The following is a 12,429-nucleotide window of genomic DNA, read 5'->3' on the forward strand; positions in this document are numbered from 1 at the left end:
ATTTTTTTACCTTTCCTTTTCCAAATGATGCCTTTTCAACTCTGACATCTTCTTGGCAGTACTCAAGACTTTTAGACATTTGATGTGTTCTTCTGATTCAGATTCACACTGCCAAGGAGAAACTGCCACAGTAGCAAATTATGCAAGAATCCTACCATGCCTGGCTTGTTTTAATCTGAACTTTCCTAGTGTGAGAGAAAAACAATGTCAGTTTCTGCTGACCTCCTGAAAGCAGCGAGCTGTCGCATAGGCTGTTTTTGTTGGTGACTAGAAACTCGTTGATTTGCCCCAGTGGAAAGTCAGTAAGTTTTTTTCTATTTGAGAAAAATAAAGATAAATCTTATCTATAAGAAGTTTGCAGACCCACTCTATATTGTATTACCTTCTCCAAGGACATTTCTGTCTCTGCTGACCTTCTGAAGACTGCCCTCGCAAGATATTTTGCCTTCTTGTCAGGAAACAGTCTTGCTGCGCTTCACACTGCCGGACATTACCATGGTCTTTACCCATTGTCTCTTTATAGAATGGATTAGAATAAGGATAGTTGGGGGACAATTTTTTTGAAACCTTTTTGGAGTGTACAATGTATCAGTCAAGTATACAAATCTGGAGTGCCCTGCTTGATGAATGTTTACAAAGTGAGCACATCCATGTTAACTGTCACTCGGATCAATATTACCAGAAAACTACTTCATGCCCCACCCTAGTCATTAGCCACCACAAAGAAAGCCACTATTCTGACTTCTATCATCATCGATTAGTGTGCTTGTTCTGTTTTTGAACATTAAAACTGCTAGAAACATTTTTGTACACGTCTTCTGGTGAACGTAAGCATTCATTTGAGTTGGATATTGAAACCAAAAGTGGAATTGCTGTATCATGGGGTATATGTATGTTCAGGTATCTGTCAAAACATATTACAAAGTGTTTGTGCCCACTTACTCTTCCACCAATAATTATAGGAGAGTTTGAAGTGCTCTGCATTCTTGTAAATATTTAGTTTCTTCATCTTTTTAATTTTAGCCATTCTAGTGGTATCTTGTAGTTTTAATTTGCTTTCCCCTGAAAAGTAATAATGTTGACCTCCCTTTTATGCTTTTTAGTCATTTGAATGTACTTTCTGAAGTGCCTATTTTTTGTCCATTTTTTTCTAAAATAGGTTCTTTTTTTCCTACAGATTTATAGACATTCTTTATATATTTCGGATGTGATGTCTTTTGTTAGATACATGTATAGGAAATATATTCTTCCAATATGTGGCTTGCCTTTTGACTCTTATAATGATGTCTTTTAATGAAAAAAGATTTTAATTTTAATAAAGTCCAATTTATCAGTTTTCTTATGGCTAGCGATTTTAATGGCATGTCTAAGAAAGTGTTGCCTACCTTAAGGTCAGGAAGATACTCTATATTTTCTGCTAGAAGCGTTATTGTTTTACCTTCCATATTTAGGTCTCTGATACACTTTGAACTTTTTTTAAGAGTTGAGGCCTTGTCACATTGCCCAGACTAGACAAACTCCTGGGCTCAAGGAATGCTCCTATCTCAGTCTCCGTCTCCTGAGTAGCTGGAACTACATGCTTGTGCCACCACACCTGGCTTTGAATTGACTTTGTGTATGGCATAAAATAAGAGTCAAGGTTCATTGTTTTCCCCAAGCAGATATCCAGTTGCTTCCTCATCATTTATTGTTAAAAAGATCATTTTTCTCCATTGAATTATAATGGCATCTAAGTGACTGTGTATATGTGGTTTAGTTTCTGAACACTCTGTTCCATTAGACTTTTTCTTTATCCTTGGGCCAATACAATGTGAAATCTGGCAGCATTAATTTTTTTTTTTTGTTTTTCTTCAAGGTTGTCTTGTCTGTAGTAGGTCTTTTGCCTACATTATAAATTTCCACACTAGTGTTAGGAATACATTGTCAATTTCTATCCAAAAAAACTGCTGGAATTTTAATTGGGATTACATGAAGCCTATAGATCAACTTGGAAAGAACTGAAATCTTAACAATATTGAGTCTTCCAATTCATAATGGTGTTTATTTCACTTATTTAAGTCTTTCTCAATTTCTTTCCACAATGTTTTACAGTCTTTAGCATAAAAATCTTGCTAATGTTTCATTAGATGCATCCTTTGATATTTGATGCTTTTTGATGCTATTTTAAGTAATATTTAAAATTTTTATTTTCCATTGTTTATTGCTAGTATAAAGAAATACAGTGGATGTGTATTTATTGACCTTGTATCCTGTGATCTTGTTAAATTCACTTATAAATTCTTCTAGTTTATCACTTTGAATTATCTACATACAAATCCTTGACTGTTTGTTTATTTGTTTAAACAGGGTCTCCCTCTGTTGCCCATGCTGGAGTGCACTGGTGCCATCATAGCTCACTGCAGCCTCAAACTCCTGGGCTCAAGCAATCCTTCTTTCTGTCTCAGCCTCCCAAGTAGCTGGGATTACAGGCATGTACCACCAAGCCTGGCTAGTTTTTTCTTATTATTTTCGTAGAGACAGGATCTCACTATGTTGTCCAGGCTATACTCAAACTCCTGGCCTCAAGCGATTGCCCTGCCTCAGCCTCCTAAACTGCTGGGATTACTGGTGTGAGCCACTGTGTCCGGCCATAGCAACATTTCTAATAGAACTATTTCATATTGAAATCATAGATTAATCAGTGAACTTTTAAGTGGGATGGAACCTCAGAGACTACCTTGAATGCACTGTGATGCTTCTGAATACTTCAGTATAGAAATATAATGTATGCTTTCATTTTGGTCACTCATACCATGCAAGAAAATGAATAACTGAATACTTGGAACTTTGATTTTAAATGTAATTATGACCTTAAGGAATAACAACTGGTTTAAAAGTGGGCCAAAGTATAAGTAAGATAGGCAACTGACATACTTCAGTTTCCAAAGAACATTTATAAGAAACAGTTGTTTTCACTTTGCAGCTCTCAGTCTTAGAGAAAAGACTTCATCATCTTATATGTGATGAGGTTTTCTGGGCCCCTGACATCTTCAAGGAATTTGACTGAAATTTCCTTTTCTTGAACATGAATGGGCATTTTCTTGCTCTCCACGCTCATGAGCTTCACTCCCATGTGGCCCAATTGTACATAATCCTGTGGTGAACAGACATAGGAGAGGTTATTCAGCAAGTTACCAGCCTTGATAGATCAGGTTTTCTTTATTATAGTTGGCCTTTAACTGAAAGATTTCATTGCCCTTCTAATTGCCTGAATGCTGTCTCACATATGAAATATGAGAGCCACTATAATTTTTTAAAAACCCAGAACACTCAGTAAACTTACAGTAGGGCATACATAGTAGGCAAGATTTCCCAAAGAGCAGGCAGCCAGACTGTCAGGCTTATTTCAGGGGATTGAAGGAGAAGGGGTACTGGCTAGAGTGGGGAGACAGATCCTCTGCAAGTTCTTGAACTGGTGGAAGAGTATTGGCTATATAATCATGTGTTGCTTTACAACAAGGACAAGGATACATTCTGGGAAATGCATCGTCACTCTGTTTTGTCATTGTGTGACCACCACAGAGTGCACTTACTACACAAACCTGTATGATATAGCCTATTGCTCCTTGGTTACAAAACTGTACAACAGGTTACTCTACTGAATATTGTAGGCAACTGTAACACAATGGTATGTATTTATGTGTCTAAATATATCTAAAGAGAGAATGTGTTGCAATATGATGTTACAATGGCTACAATGTTACTAGGCAATAGGGATTTTTCAACTTTACTGTAATCTGATGGGACAACTATCATATATGCAGTATGTCACTAACCAAAACATGTAGCGCACGACTGCATATACATAGTCTTCTGCTGGCCAGGATATAACCACAGAAGAGTTTTCTATGTTATCCAGGAACAAAGGGAAAGATTCTGCATACACCACTTTGACTATAAATTTCCTAATATTGAGCAAATTCTCCATGATTTTCATACTTTTTACAGGATCTTAGGCTATTGTACAGATAATACTTACCACATTCTGCCAAACTATAGTCTAAGGTACCAACAATCAGAATTAGAAGTCTAATTTGTGTGAAATTCCACAGCCAACCCAAAACTGGGTTGACAGAGCTCAGGTCCTACCCAATGTCCCTTCCTCTGAGAAGACTTCCAAGCCATCATTCTTGCTTTTAAATTCCTTCAACACTTCAGCAAACCTTTTCTGATTGCCCACTATGTTCCAGGTCCTTTATCAAGTTCTGAGTGCAATGATAAGGTTACAGACTGGTCAGGGAGACAGGTACAGGCAGCACATTTCCTCTTATATAGTAATTATTGATTTTTAAAATCTGTCTTCTATGAGCCTGTAAGTGATTTGAGAGTAAGACCTACCATACAGTCATCTTTGAGACTTCATTTCTTCCTGTTCTCCCCTTATATTCTCAAGCATCTAACAAGTACCTGGCATGTTGTGGGTTTCTTGATAAATATTTGTTCAAATTTAGAAGAATACAGAATGAAAAAGGAAGATGATGTTTTATTTCTCAAAAATGCCTGTAATCGTATTTAGCTTTCAAAATATGTATTTATAGAGCTATGATAAATGTAAGATAGGAGAAATGCAAATTGATGACAGCTACCATGTATTTCAGAATCATCTGGAGGAAAACTGAAGTAATGCACAATGGCCATGTAGTTCCACCACATCAAAAACTCACAAGGAAAGTAAGAAGGTCTTTCATTCAACTAAATGGTATAGAATTTGGAAATTTTGTACACAATTATCTACTAGGCTGAGATCATCATGACATACCACAAATCATGATTCCAAGGTGCTCATGGGGGTATCTGGGTGCCAGAGAGACTAAAACTTTAGTCGTTAAATGGTCGCTTCGTGGTAGCAGGACTGAACTGTAGCTAAAATGTTTGTGTTGGTTTGTTTCCTCTGCTTTCTTACATCATTCTTTCTCCTACTTTTAAAGTTTTGGTAGTATTGAGAAGGAAAATAGCAAGGTGTGGCTGTGGGAATAATTGGAATATTCCAAAAAGAGGGTTTTTTGTTTTGTTTTGTTTATTTTTATTTTTAATCATTATGGGTACATAATAGCTGAATATCTTTATAGGGTACATGTGATGTTTTCATACAGGCATACAGTGTGAATTAATCAAATCAGGGTAATTGTGGTATCTATTTCCTCAGGTATTTATCATTTCTTTGTATTAGGAAGGTTCTAATTCCACTCTTAGTTATTTTAAAGTATACCCTAACTTATTGTTGATTATAGTCACTTGTTGTGTTATCAAATATTGTTCAATCTATCTAATTATTTAATCATATTTTTGCACCCATTAACCATCCCTAATTTATCCCCCCATCTCCACTACCCTTCCCAGCCTCTGGTAACCATCATTCTACTCTCTGTCTCTATGAGATCAACTGTTTTTAATATTTAGCTCCTAGATATAAGTGAGAGCATATGAGATTTGTCTTCCTGTGCCTGGCTTATTTCACTTAACATAATGTTCTCCAGTTCCATCCATGTTGTTGCAAATGGCTAGATTTCATTCTTTTTGTGGCTATATAATATTCCATTGTGTATATGTATCACAATTTCTTTATACATTCATCCATTGATGGACACTTAGGTTGATTCCAAATCTTGGCTATTGTGAATAGTGATGCAATAAACATGGGAGTGCAGATATCTTTTTGATACACTGAATTCCCTTCCTTTGGATATATACCCAGCATTGGGATTGGTGGGTCATATGGTAGTTCTATTTTTAGTTTTTTGAGGACCAAAAAGTGGTTTTAAAATTAAAATGTTTAATACTCCAGGTTTTTTTTTTTTTTTTTTTTTGAGACAGAGTCTCACTTTGTTGCCCGGGCTAGAGTGAGTGCCGTGGCGTCAGCCTAGCTCACAGCAACCTCAGACTCCTGGGCTTAAGCGATCCTACTGCCTCAGCCTCCCGAGTAGCTGGGACTACAGGCATGAGCCACCATGCCCGGCTAATTTTTTTGTATATATATTTTTAGTTGGCCAGATAATTTCTTTCTATTTGTAGTAGAGACGGGGTCTCACTCTTGCTCAGGCTGGTCTCGAACTCCTGACCTCGAGCGATCCACCCGCCTCGGCCTCCCAGAGCTAGGATTACAGGCGTGAGCCACCGCGCCCGGCCTATACTCCAGGTTTCAACTAATGATATATGTGACAGTTTGTACTTTCCAACGATGGCCTGATATATATCCTACCCCACATGCTTTTCCTACAAGGTGATGCTGACACTCCTCCATCAAGATAGGAGGAGCTATGTTCTTTCCCCTTAGGTGGAACTTTGTAACTATATCAACCAATGGAATATGATCAAAGTGATGGTATATGATTTCCAAGGCTAAGCCATATAAAACATGGCAGCTTTCATGCTGGTCTCCAGAATTGCTTGCTCTGGGAGAAGCCAGACACCCTAACAAAGAGAACTCAAAGTATTCTGTGAAGAGGCCCATATGAAGAACTCAGGCCCCAAGCTTAACCAGCATTAACTTGCTAGCCATATGAGTAACCCAGCTTGTAAGTGGAATCTCCTGCCCCAATCAAGTCTTCAGATGAGTGCAGCCCCAGCCAACAACTAATTACAAGTGCCTGAGAGCCTATGTGAAAACTGTCCAGTGGAGCTTCCCAAATTCCTAATCAACAGAAGCTTTGAAAAAGAATAAATATTGTTATAAGCCACTAGGTGTGGGGATTATTTTTTATATAGCATTATATAACTTACATTGTATACTAGTAATGGAGGTCTATAAATGAATATATGTAACAAATTGGACAAAAGTAGGAGTAAAAATATTATCCAATGACAGATATAAATGGTAGGCCAATTTTACTAATAATTGCAAATAGAATTTTTTAATATCCATATTTTAGATTAATTTTCTCAATTGATTAATAAAACAGCATCCTCTTAGTAATCAAAGGTATGTTCTCATGAATCTTACCTTGAAATCCCTCTCATCCTCATATAGTAAGTATGAGCCCCCAAACTCTGTGCATAAACTCTCCTCTTCATCTCTCTTCAGGTAGTGGACACTTCTGATACTATCTTTCTGACTAAGATGGACGATACTGCTCTCAACTGATGAGCCCATCGTGTCTTCCCTTTCCACTTCTGTGAGTTGCAATTCTGACTTCTCATCTTGGATGAAAACAAAGAAATTAACTATACATTTTGAACAGATAAAAATGTAATACATTGTCACATTTTTAATTTGGAAGAACTTTGAGAATTAGAAGTATAGAATTTAAGTATTAAAGTAAGAGGGGGTTCCATTTTTAGAAACCCTAAGTTATATTTCCTTCTGTTAGCTAATAAGTTACAGTAATCATATGGGAACATATGTATACATTGGCATTTTGGTTGGTTACACTGGTCCCCAAACCTTGCCAGTGTAGACAACACCCCATCCCTCATCCCTCTTGCCAGAATTTATTTAATTCACTGTGAAATGAAACATGGCGATTTTGATTTGAAAATGGAACTAAAAAGGGGAGACAGGTGAGGTGGGAAACCTATGGCCTTAAGGCCACATGTGGCCTTCTAGGTCCTTAAGTGTGGCCTTTTGACATGATTTTACAGAACAAATCCTGTTATTAAAAGGGGTGCAGCAGAGAAAGATGAAGCTTTTCTTGCCTGCTTTGGTGCTTAAAAAAGAACACTCTTGAAATCAGAAGGCCACAGGATCCCCATCTGAAGCTGGCATGTGTCTATTCCCTGAATAACTCTTGTATGTGGGGCACCTGCCCATAATAGATAAGTGTTTATTAAATTGAAAAATAAGTGTTTTAAAAGAAATCATCACCATTGCAATAAAATAATACCTATGTGTGTTTCTGGCAACTTCAAAGGCATTTTTTCAGGCGGCACTTCCTGTCCAGCAGCTTGGGTTAGATATAGTTGCCTAAAAGAACAAATAAAAAAAACTCTCTCAGTGAATAAATATTGTATTACGTGCTCACTACTGTCTGTGTCTCTGCTGGGTGCTAAAGATGCACAGATGAAAAATGGGACATAGTTTCTACCCTGAGGAGCATAGGGCCGAGTGGCTTTACAGTCAGTCTTGCATTAGTTTAAAGTGATGGTTTGTACCATGATGGGTAATTAGCATAGTGCGAAAATGCTTGTGAGCCGAAAGCAGCAGCACTTGAGTTCTAACACCTTAGGAGGTAAGGGAAGTTTTCCTGGAGGAGATGAAACTTGAGTTGAGTCTTAAACCTGGAGGTGTTCGCCAGGGAAGAGCTAGGGGTGAGAGAAGGGCCTTCCACGATAAGAAAGTAACAAACTTGGCCGGGCGCGGTGGCTCACGCCTGTAATCCTAGCACTCTGGGAGGCCAAGGCGGGCGGATCGTTGGAGCTCAGGAGTTCGAGACCAGCCTGAGCAAGAGCGAGACCCCGTCTCTACTAAAAATAGAAAGAAATTATATGGACAGCTAAAAATATATATAGAAAAAATTAGCCGGGCATGGTGGCGCATGCCTGTAGTCCCAGCTACTCCAGGGGAGGGGGGGGGGGGGGCTGAGGCAGGAGGATCGCTTGAGCCCAGGAGTTTGAGGTTGCTGTGAGCTAGGCTGACGCCACGGCACTCACTCTAGCCTGGGCAACAGAGTGAGACTCTGTCTCAAAAAAAAAAAAAAAAAAAATTAAAAAAAAAAAAAAGAAAGTAACACACTTGAAGTTCCGGAAATGGTTTCACTGATCATCACCTAAGAGCACATTTAGGAATAACATTAATCGGGTGTCGGGCAGATGTGGGGGGGGAGGGGATGGGTGTATACATACATAATGAGTGTGATGTGCACCGTCTAGGGGATGGGCACGCTTGAAGCTCTGATGGGGGGGGCGGGGAAGGGCAATATACGTAATCTAAACTTTTGTACCCCCATAATATGCTGAAATAAAAAAAAAAAGTTCCGGGAATGAGAATGAGAATGGCACCAGTTAGGTCACTGTTGTAGTAATTCAGGTGAGGAATGATAGGGACCTGAATGGGATGGCTTTGAGATGAAAAGAAAAAGAGGAAGAAAGAAAAGTGAGCAATAGGAATCCAAGATGTCATCTAGGTCCTGGCTTTCACTTAGTGGCACGTTTTGGCTACAAGCCCTGTGAACCGATATGTGCATGCTGTTGCAGCTCTCTGTGTGTATGTTCGGTGCTCTCCTTTTTAGAATGCACTGAATTTTTCAATAAAAAAATATGATGCCTTGAAAGTTCTGTAGGGCATTTCAATGATGTTTGCCCGAAAACAGCATGAAGCATTTGAACCCTTGCAAATATGCAAACACGTTATGCTTAGCAACTGAGCAAACAGTGAATCCCCTGAATTAGAGGCCGTCGGTTATTTTAAAAATATGAATGAAGTGTTATCTAGATGCTTACTGCCCCAGCAAATACTGTAACTACATGCAATATTTACATCTGTAAAACCTTCTAAAGACTTAACTTCGTAAAGACAAGTTTCATGTGTAGCTCAGGTCTGCACGTAGACATGTCTGAGGCCATAGAATTCTTTCCTTTCTTTGTTTTATCATTTTTAATAATTAAGAGCTTAAGAAATGCCGTCACCTTCATAAATCTAGGCTTCTCTCTTAACCATTAGTTTATTGTCACTTCTGTACCACTATAAGCAACAACACTTGATATTTAATGATATAGAAAATATTTTTAAAGATGTTATTATATTGTTAGTGTTAGATAGATGTGTAGGCATTGGCCCACTTAGTCTCAGCCATGTGGCACTAGAGTCCCAGGGCAGTCACCTCTGGCTGACAGTTGCCTCATCTTTTTACCCCAACATGTCAAACAAATCCTACGACATACCTTTTGTTTTTCTTTTTCTGATGAATGACAACTTTATTTTTTTACACTTAAAAGCTGATGAAAAACCATTACTAATCCTATTAAAGAAAATCCAGCATGTCAATTAAAAAGTATGCTAACTATATTTCTTCATTAAATATTATTTAAGTTTTCTAAAACACAACTTGAAGACATCCAGCATGCATGTTTAATTTCAGTACAAGGAATTCAAGACCAAGTATACCTGTTACATGCATCAAGGCTAGATTATAGGTTATCGTAGTCATCGTCATTATCATCCTCATCTTCATGTTTTACTTTCAGTGCATTTGATGATTTTGTGATGACACCATATTCGTGGTAAAATCAGAATGTTTTTGGACCCAATAAATGATGGATTAGTCAGAACATTCTGAACTGCTGATGTTGTGGGAACTGCTGCTTTTACAGCTGGGGACTGTGAAACAGGCCTCTGTATTGTAAACCTTTGCACTGTGAGGGACATTGGAGTCCCTACTTTAGTTGAAACAGACATGGTTTTTGGGTTTGGTGTGCCTAGTCTGCCACTACCTGAACCGACACATAACTGAGGAAATGTTATTCTTCCCGCAGTAGCAGATGCCTTTTTCTGTAAAGACTTAAGCCTATAGTTTGGAGCCGTTAAGCAATATCTATCAAGTGGCAATCTATAACCTGAATACAGCTTGACCAGTGGCAAACACGTTTGATTTCTTTGCCTTGAAATATCTAGTAAAAAATCTCTTGGGGGAGGAGAGATAACAGACTGGTCAGCATGGACACTGGATTGCCAATCAAACATCATCTGCATCAACAGTAGCTTTCTTAGTATGGCTTGAATAAATTTTTTACATCATCTAGAATTTTGGTCACATGTCAGAAGGCAAACTCCAACATCTGACTTATATCTCTCGGTCATATTGTGTAATCTCCATATCCTTCTGGACTTGTGCCATCATTGGTGCATGTTTTGGCATGCTCTTGGGAGAAGCCATCTTGCCAGACTCCATGATATCCGTGATCAGATTTCTTGAGCTAAATCATCCATATTAATGTATTTTAGTCCTGATCTTGATGCAAGTTCTTTGCACAGTATGGTTTTTCCAACCCTTGGTGCACTGGTGAGCAGGATGTTTGGAAGCAACATGGTCCTCATCACAATGGCTCCAAGCACCTTGCTATGACATCCTATGTGAGTTGTGATGGAAAAAAATTTTGACAGCTCTGCATGTGAAATGTAGTAACTCTATTAACCACAATACCCCATTCTCCATCCAAATAGGAAAATAGAACTTTTTATATATTCAGTGGGGACAGTTCATATGTATTTCTCATCACACTATTGGTATTTTATAGGACTTCTATTATACAGGAATTCTCAACAAAGAGGTGGAAAAGGCAGTTGTCATAAAATATACAATATATGTTATATTTCTTTAACTTGGAGATATGTACTGTAAAAGCTCCTGAATGTTCTCAGGTTATCTTTCTGGATAAGAAGTCAATGAATAATTGAGGGTTTACACATTTTCCTCTTTCTTTTTGCAGATCTTTCTAAAGTGTCCTAAATAGTTGCTTTAAGGAGTTTATAATCTAGCAAGGAAGCAGACATTAAATAAGTAATCAAAAGTGTGATAAATGCTGATTGCAAAGGAAAAGTTCAGGGTGCTATAGAAGCATATACCAGACACACCTAACCTAGGTTGTTTTTTTTTTTTAAAAAAAAATCTCCTAATATTCCCTAGGACCTAAACCAGTTCTTATAAATGTCACCCACACTGTTTCTTTTCCCTTGGAAAGATTTTTGTTTCATCTCTTCCAACTCTGAAGCAGGACTAATTACTCCATGCTTCTCACTAAAGAAAATCAACTCCTGAAGCGTTGATGAGCAATGTGGATTTTACTGAAGATTTTTTGTGGGGAAGACAGAGGAGAGGGTAAAATCACATACTACACAGCGAAATATTAACAATGATAATCCCCATTAGAAGTTTCTCATCTCCCTTCTTCTCCTTGCCAAGTCCTCTCTGGCCAATGGAAGAATTCCCTTTGTTATGATTATTAGCATTTTGTTATAATTACTAGCACAACCACATCAGCACCAAATCAGATATGCCAAACTGAACCTATTGAAGCAGAGAAGTGGGGCTGGCAATTTAGAGGGTAGCTCTTTCCTAAAGTTTAGCCAATTCAGAAAAGAGGACAGTGGACAGCAGGTATACCTACGGATAGAAGCCACACACGAGCAATGGCTGACAGAGATTAGACACGATCACAAAGAAGGCAGCAGCAGCAGATGACAAGGACTAGAGGCAGGACAGGAATGTGAGGCTAGAGACCTGATCATAGAGAGGAGGGCTGGTGAAAGAGCATTGCCTACTGGGAAACAATGAGGCACCTACCCTTAGGGGCCCTCCAGGGCATCAGCTCTAGAGACAGGAAGTCCAGGAGTTCAGTAATCAATCGATTCACTCAGCCTCAGCTCCTACATCATCTACGTTGGCATATACTCTTCCTGGAGTACATGTAACTGTGAAAAGGAGGCAGGTGGCCTCTTTCTCTATCCTGCCCCACCCA

At 38.5% G+C, this 12,429-nt stretch overlaps 1 protein-coding gene, 1 long non-coding RNA gene and 1 pseudogene across 2 annotated transcripts in view; 1 reads left to right on the forward strand and 2 right to left on the reverse strand.

The window, feature by feature from the left end:
- Positions 1 to 2,628: 2,628 nt before the first annotated feature.
- CCDC83 (coiled-coil domain containing 83) overlaps positions 2,629 to 12,429 on the reverse strand; it is a 50,886-nt gene continuing 41,085 nt past the window's right edge. The window contains exons 9-11 of the mRNA XM_045557207.1: positions 7,860 to 7,939; positions 6,980 to 7,176; positions 2,629 to 3,133 (exon numbers count right to left, since the gene is read on the reverse strand). Of these exons, the coding sequence (XP_045413163.1) occupies positions 2,972 to 3,133; positions 6,980 to 7,176; positions 7,860 to 7,939 (439 nt within the window). The 3' untranslated portion in view covers positions 2,629 to 2,971. The remainder of the gene's footprint in view (positions 3,134 to 6,979; positions 7,177 to 7,859; positions 7,940 to 12,429) is intronic.
- LOC123642262 lies at positions 4,630 to 7,652 on the forward strand. The gene is made up of 3 exons (XR_006736417.1): positions 4,630 to 4,710; positions 7,061 to 7,151; positions 7,618 to 7,652. It is a non-coding gene; the product is annotated as an uncharacterized LOC123642262 (long non-coding RNA).
- On the reverse strand, positions 10,102 to 10,862 carry LOC123642261 (annotated as a pseudogene).

This window comes from Lemur catta, chromosome 7, assembly GCF_020740605.2.
Source record: "Lemur catta isolate mLemCat1 chromosome 7, mLemCat1.pri, whole genome shotgun sequence".
Taxonomy (NCBI): domain Eukaryota; kingdom Metazoa; phylum Chordata; class Mammalia; order Primates; family Lemuridae; genus Lemur; species Lemur catta.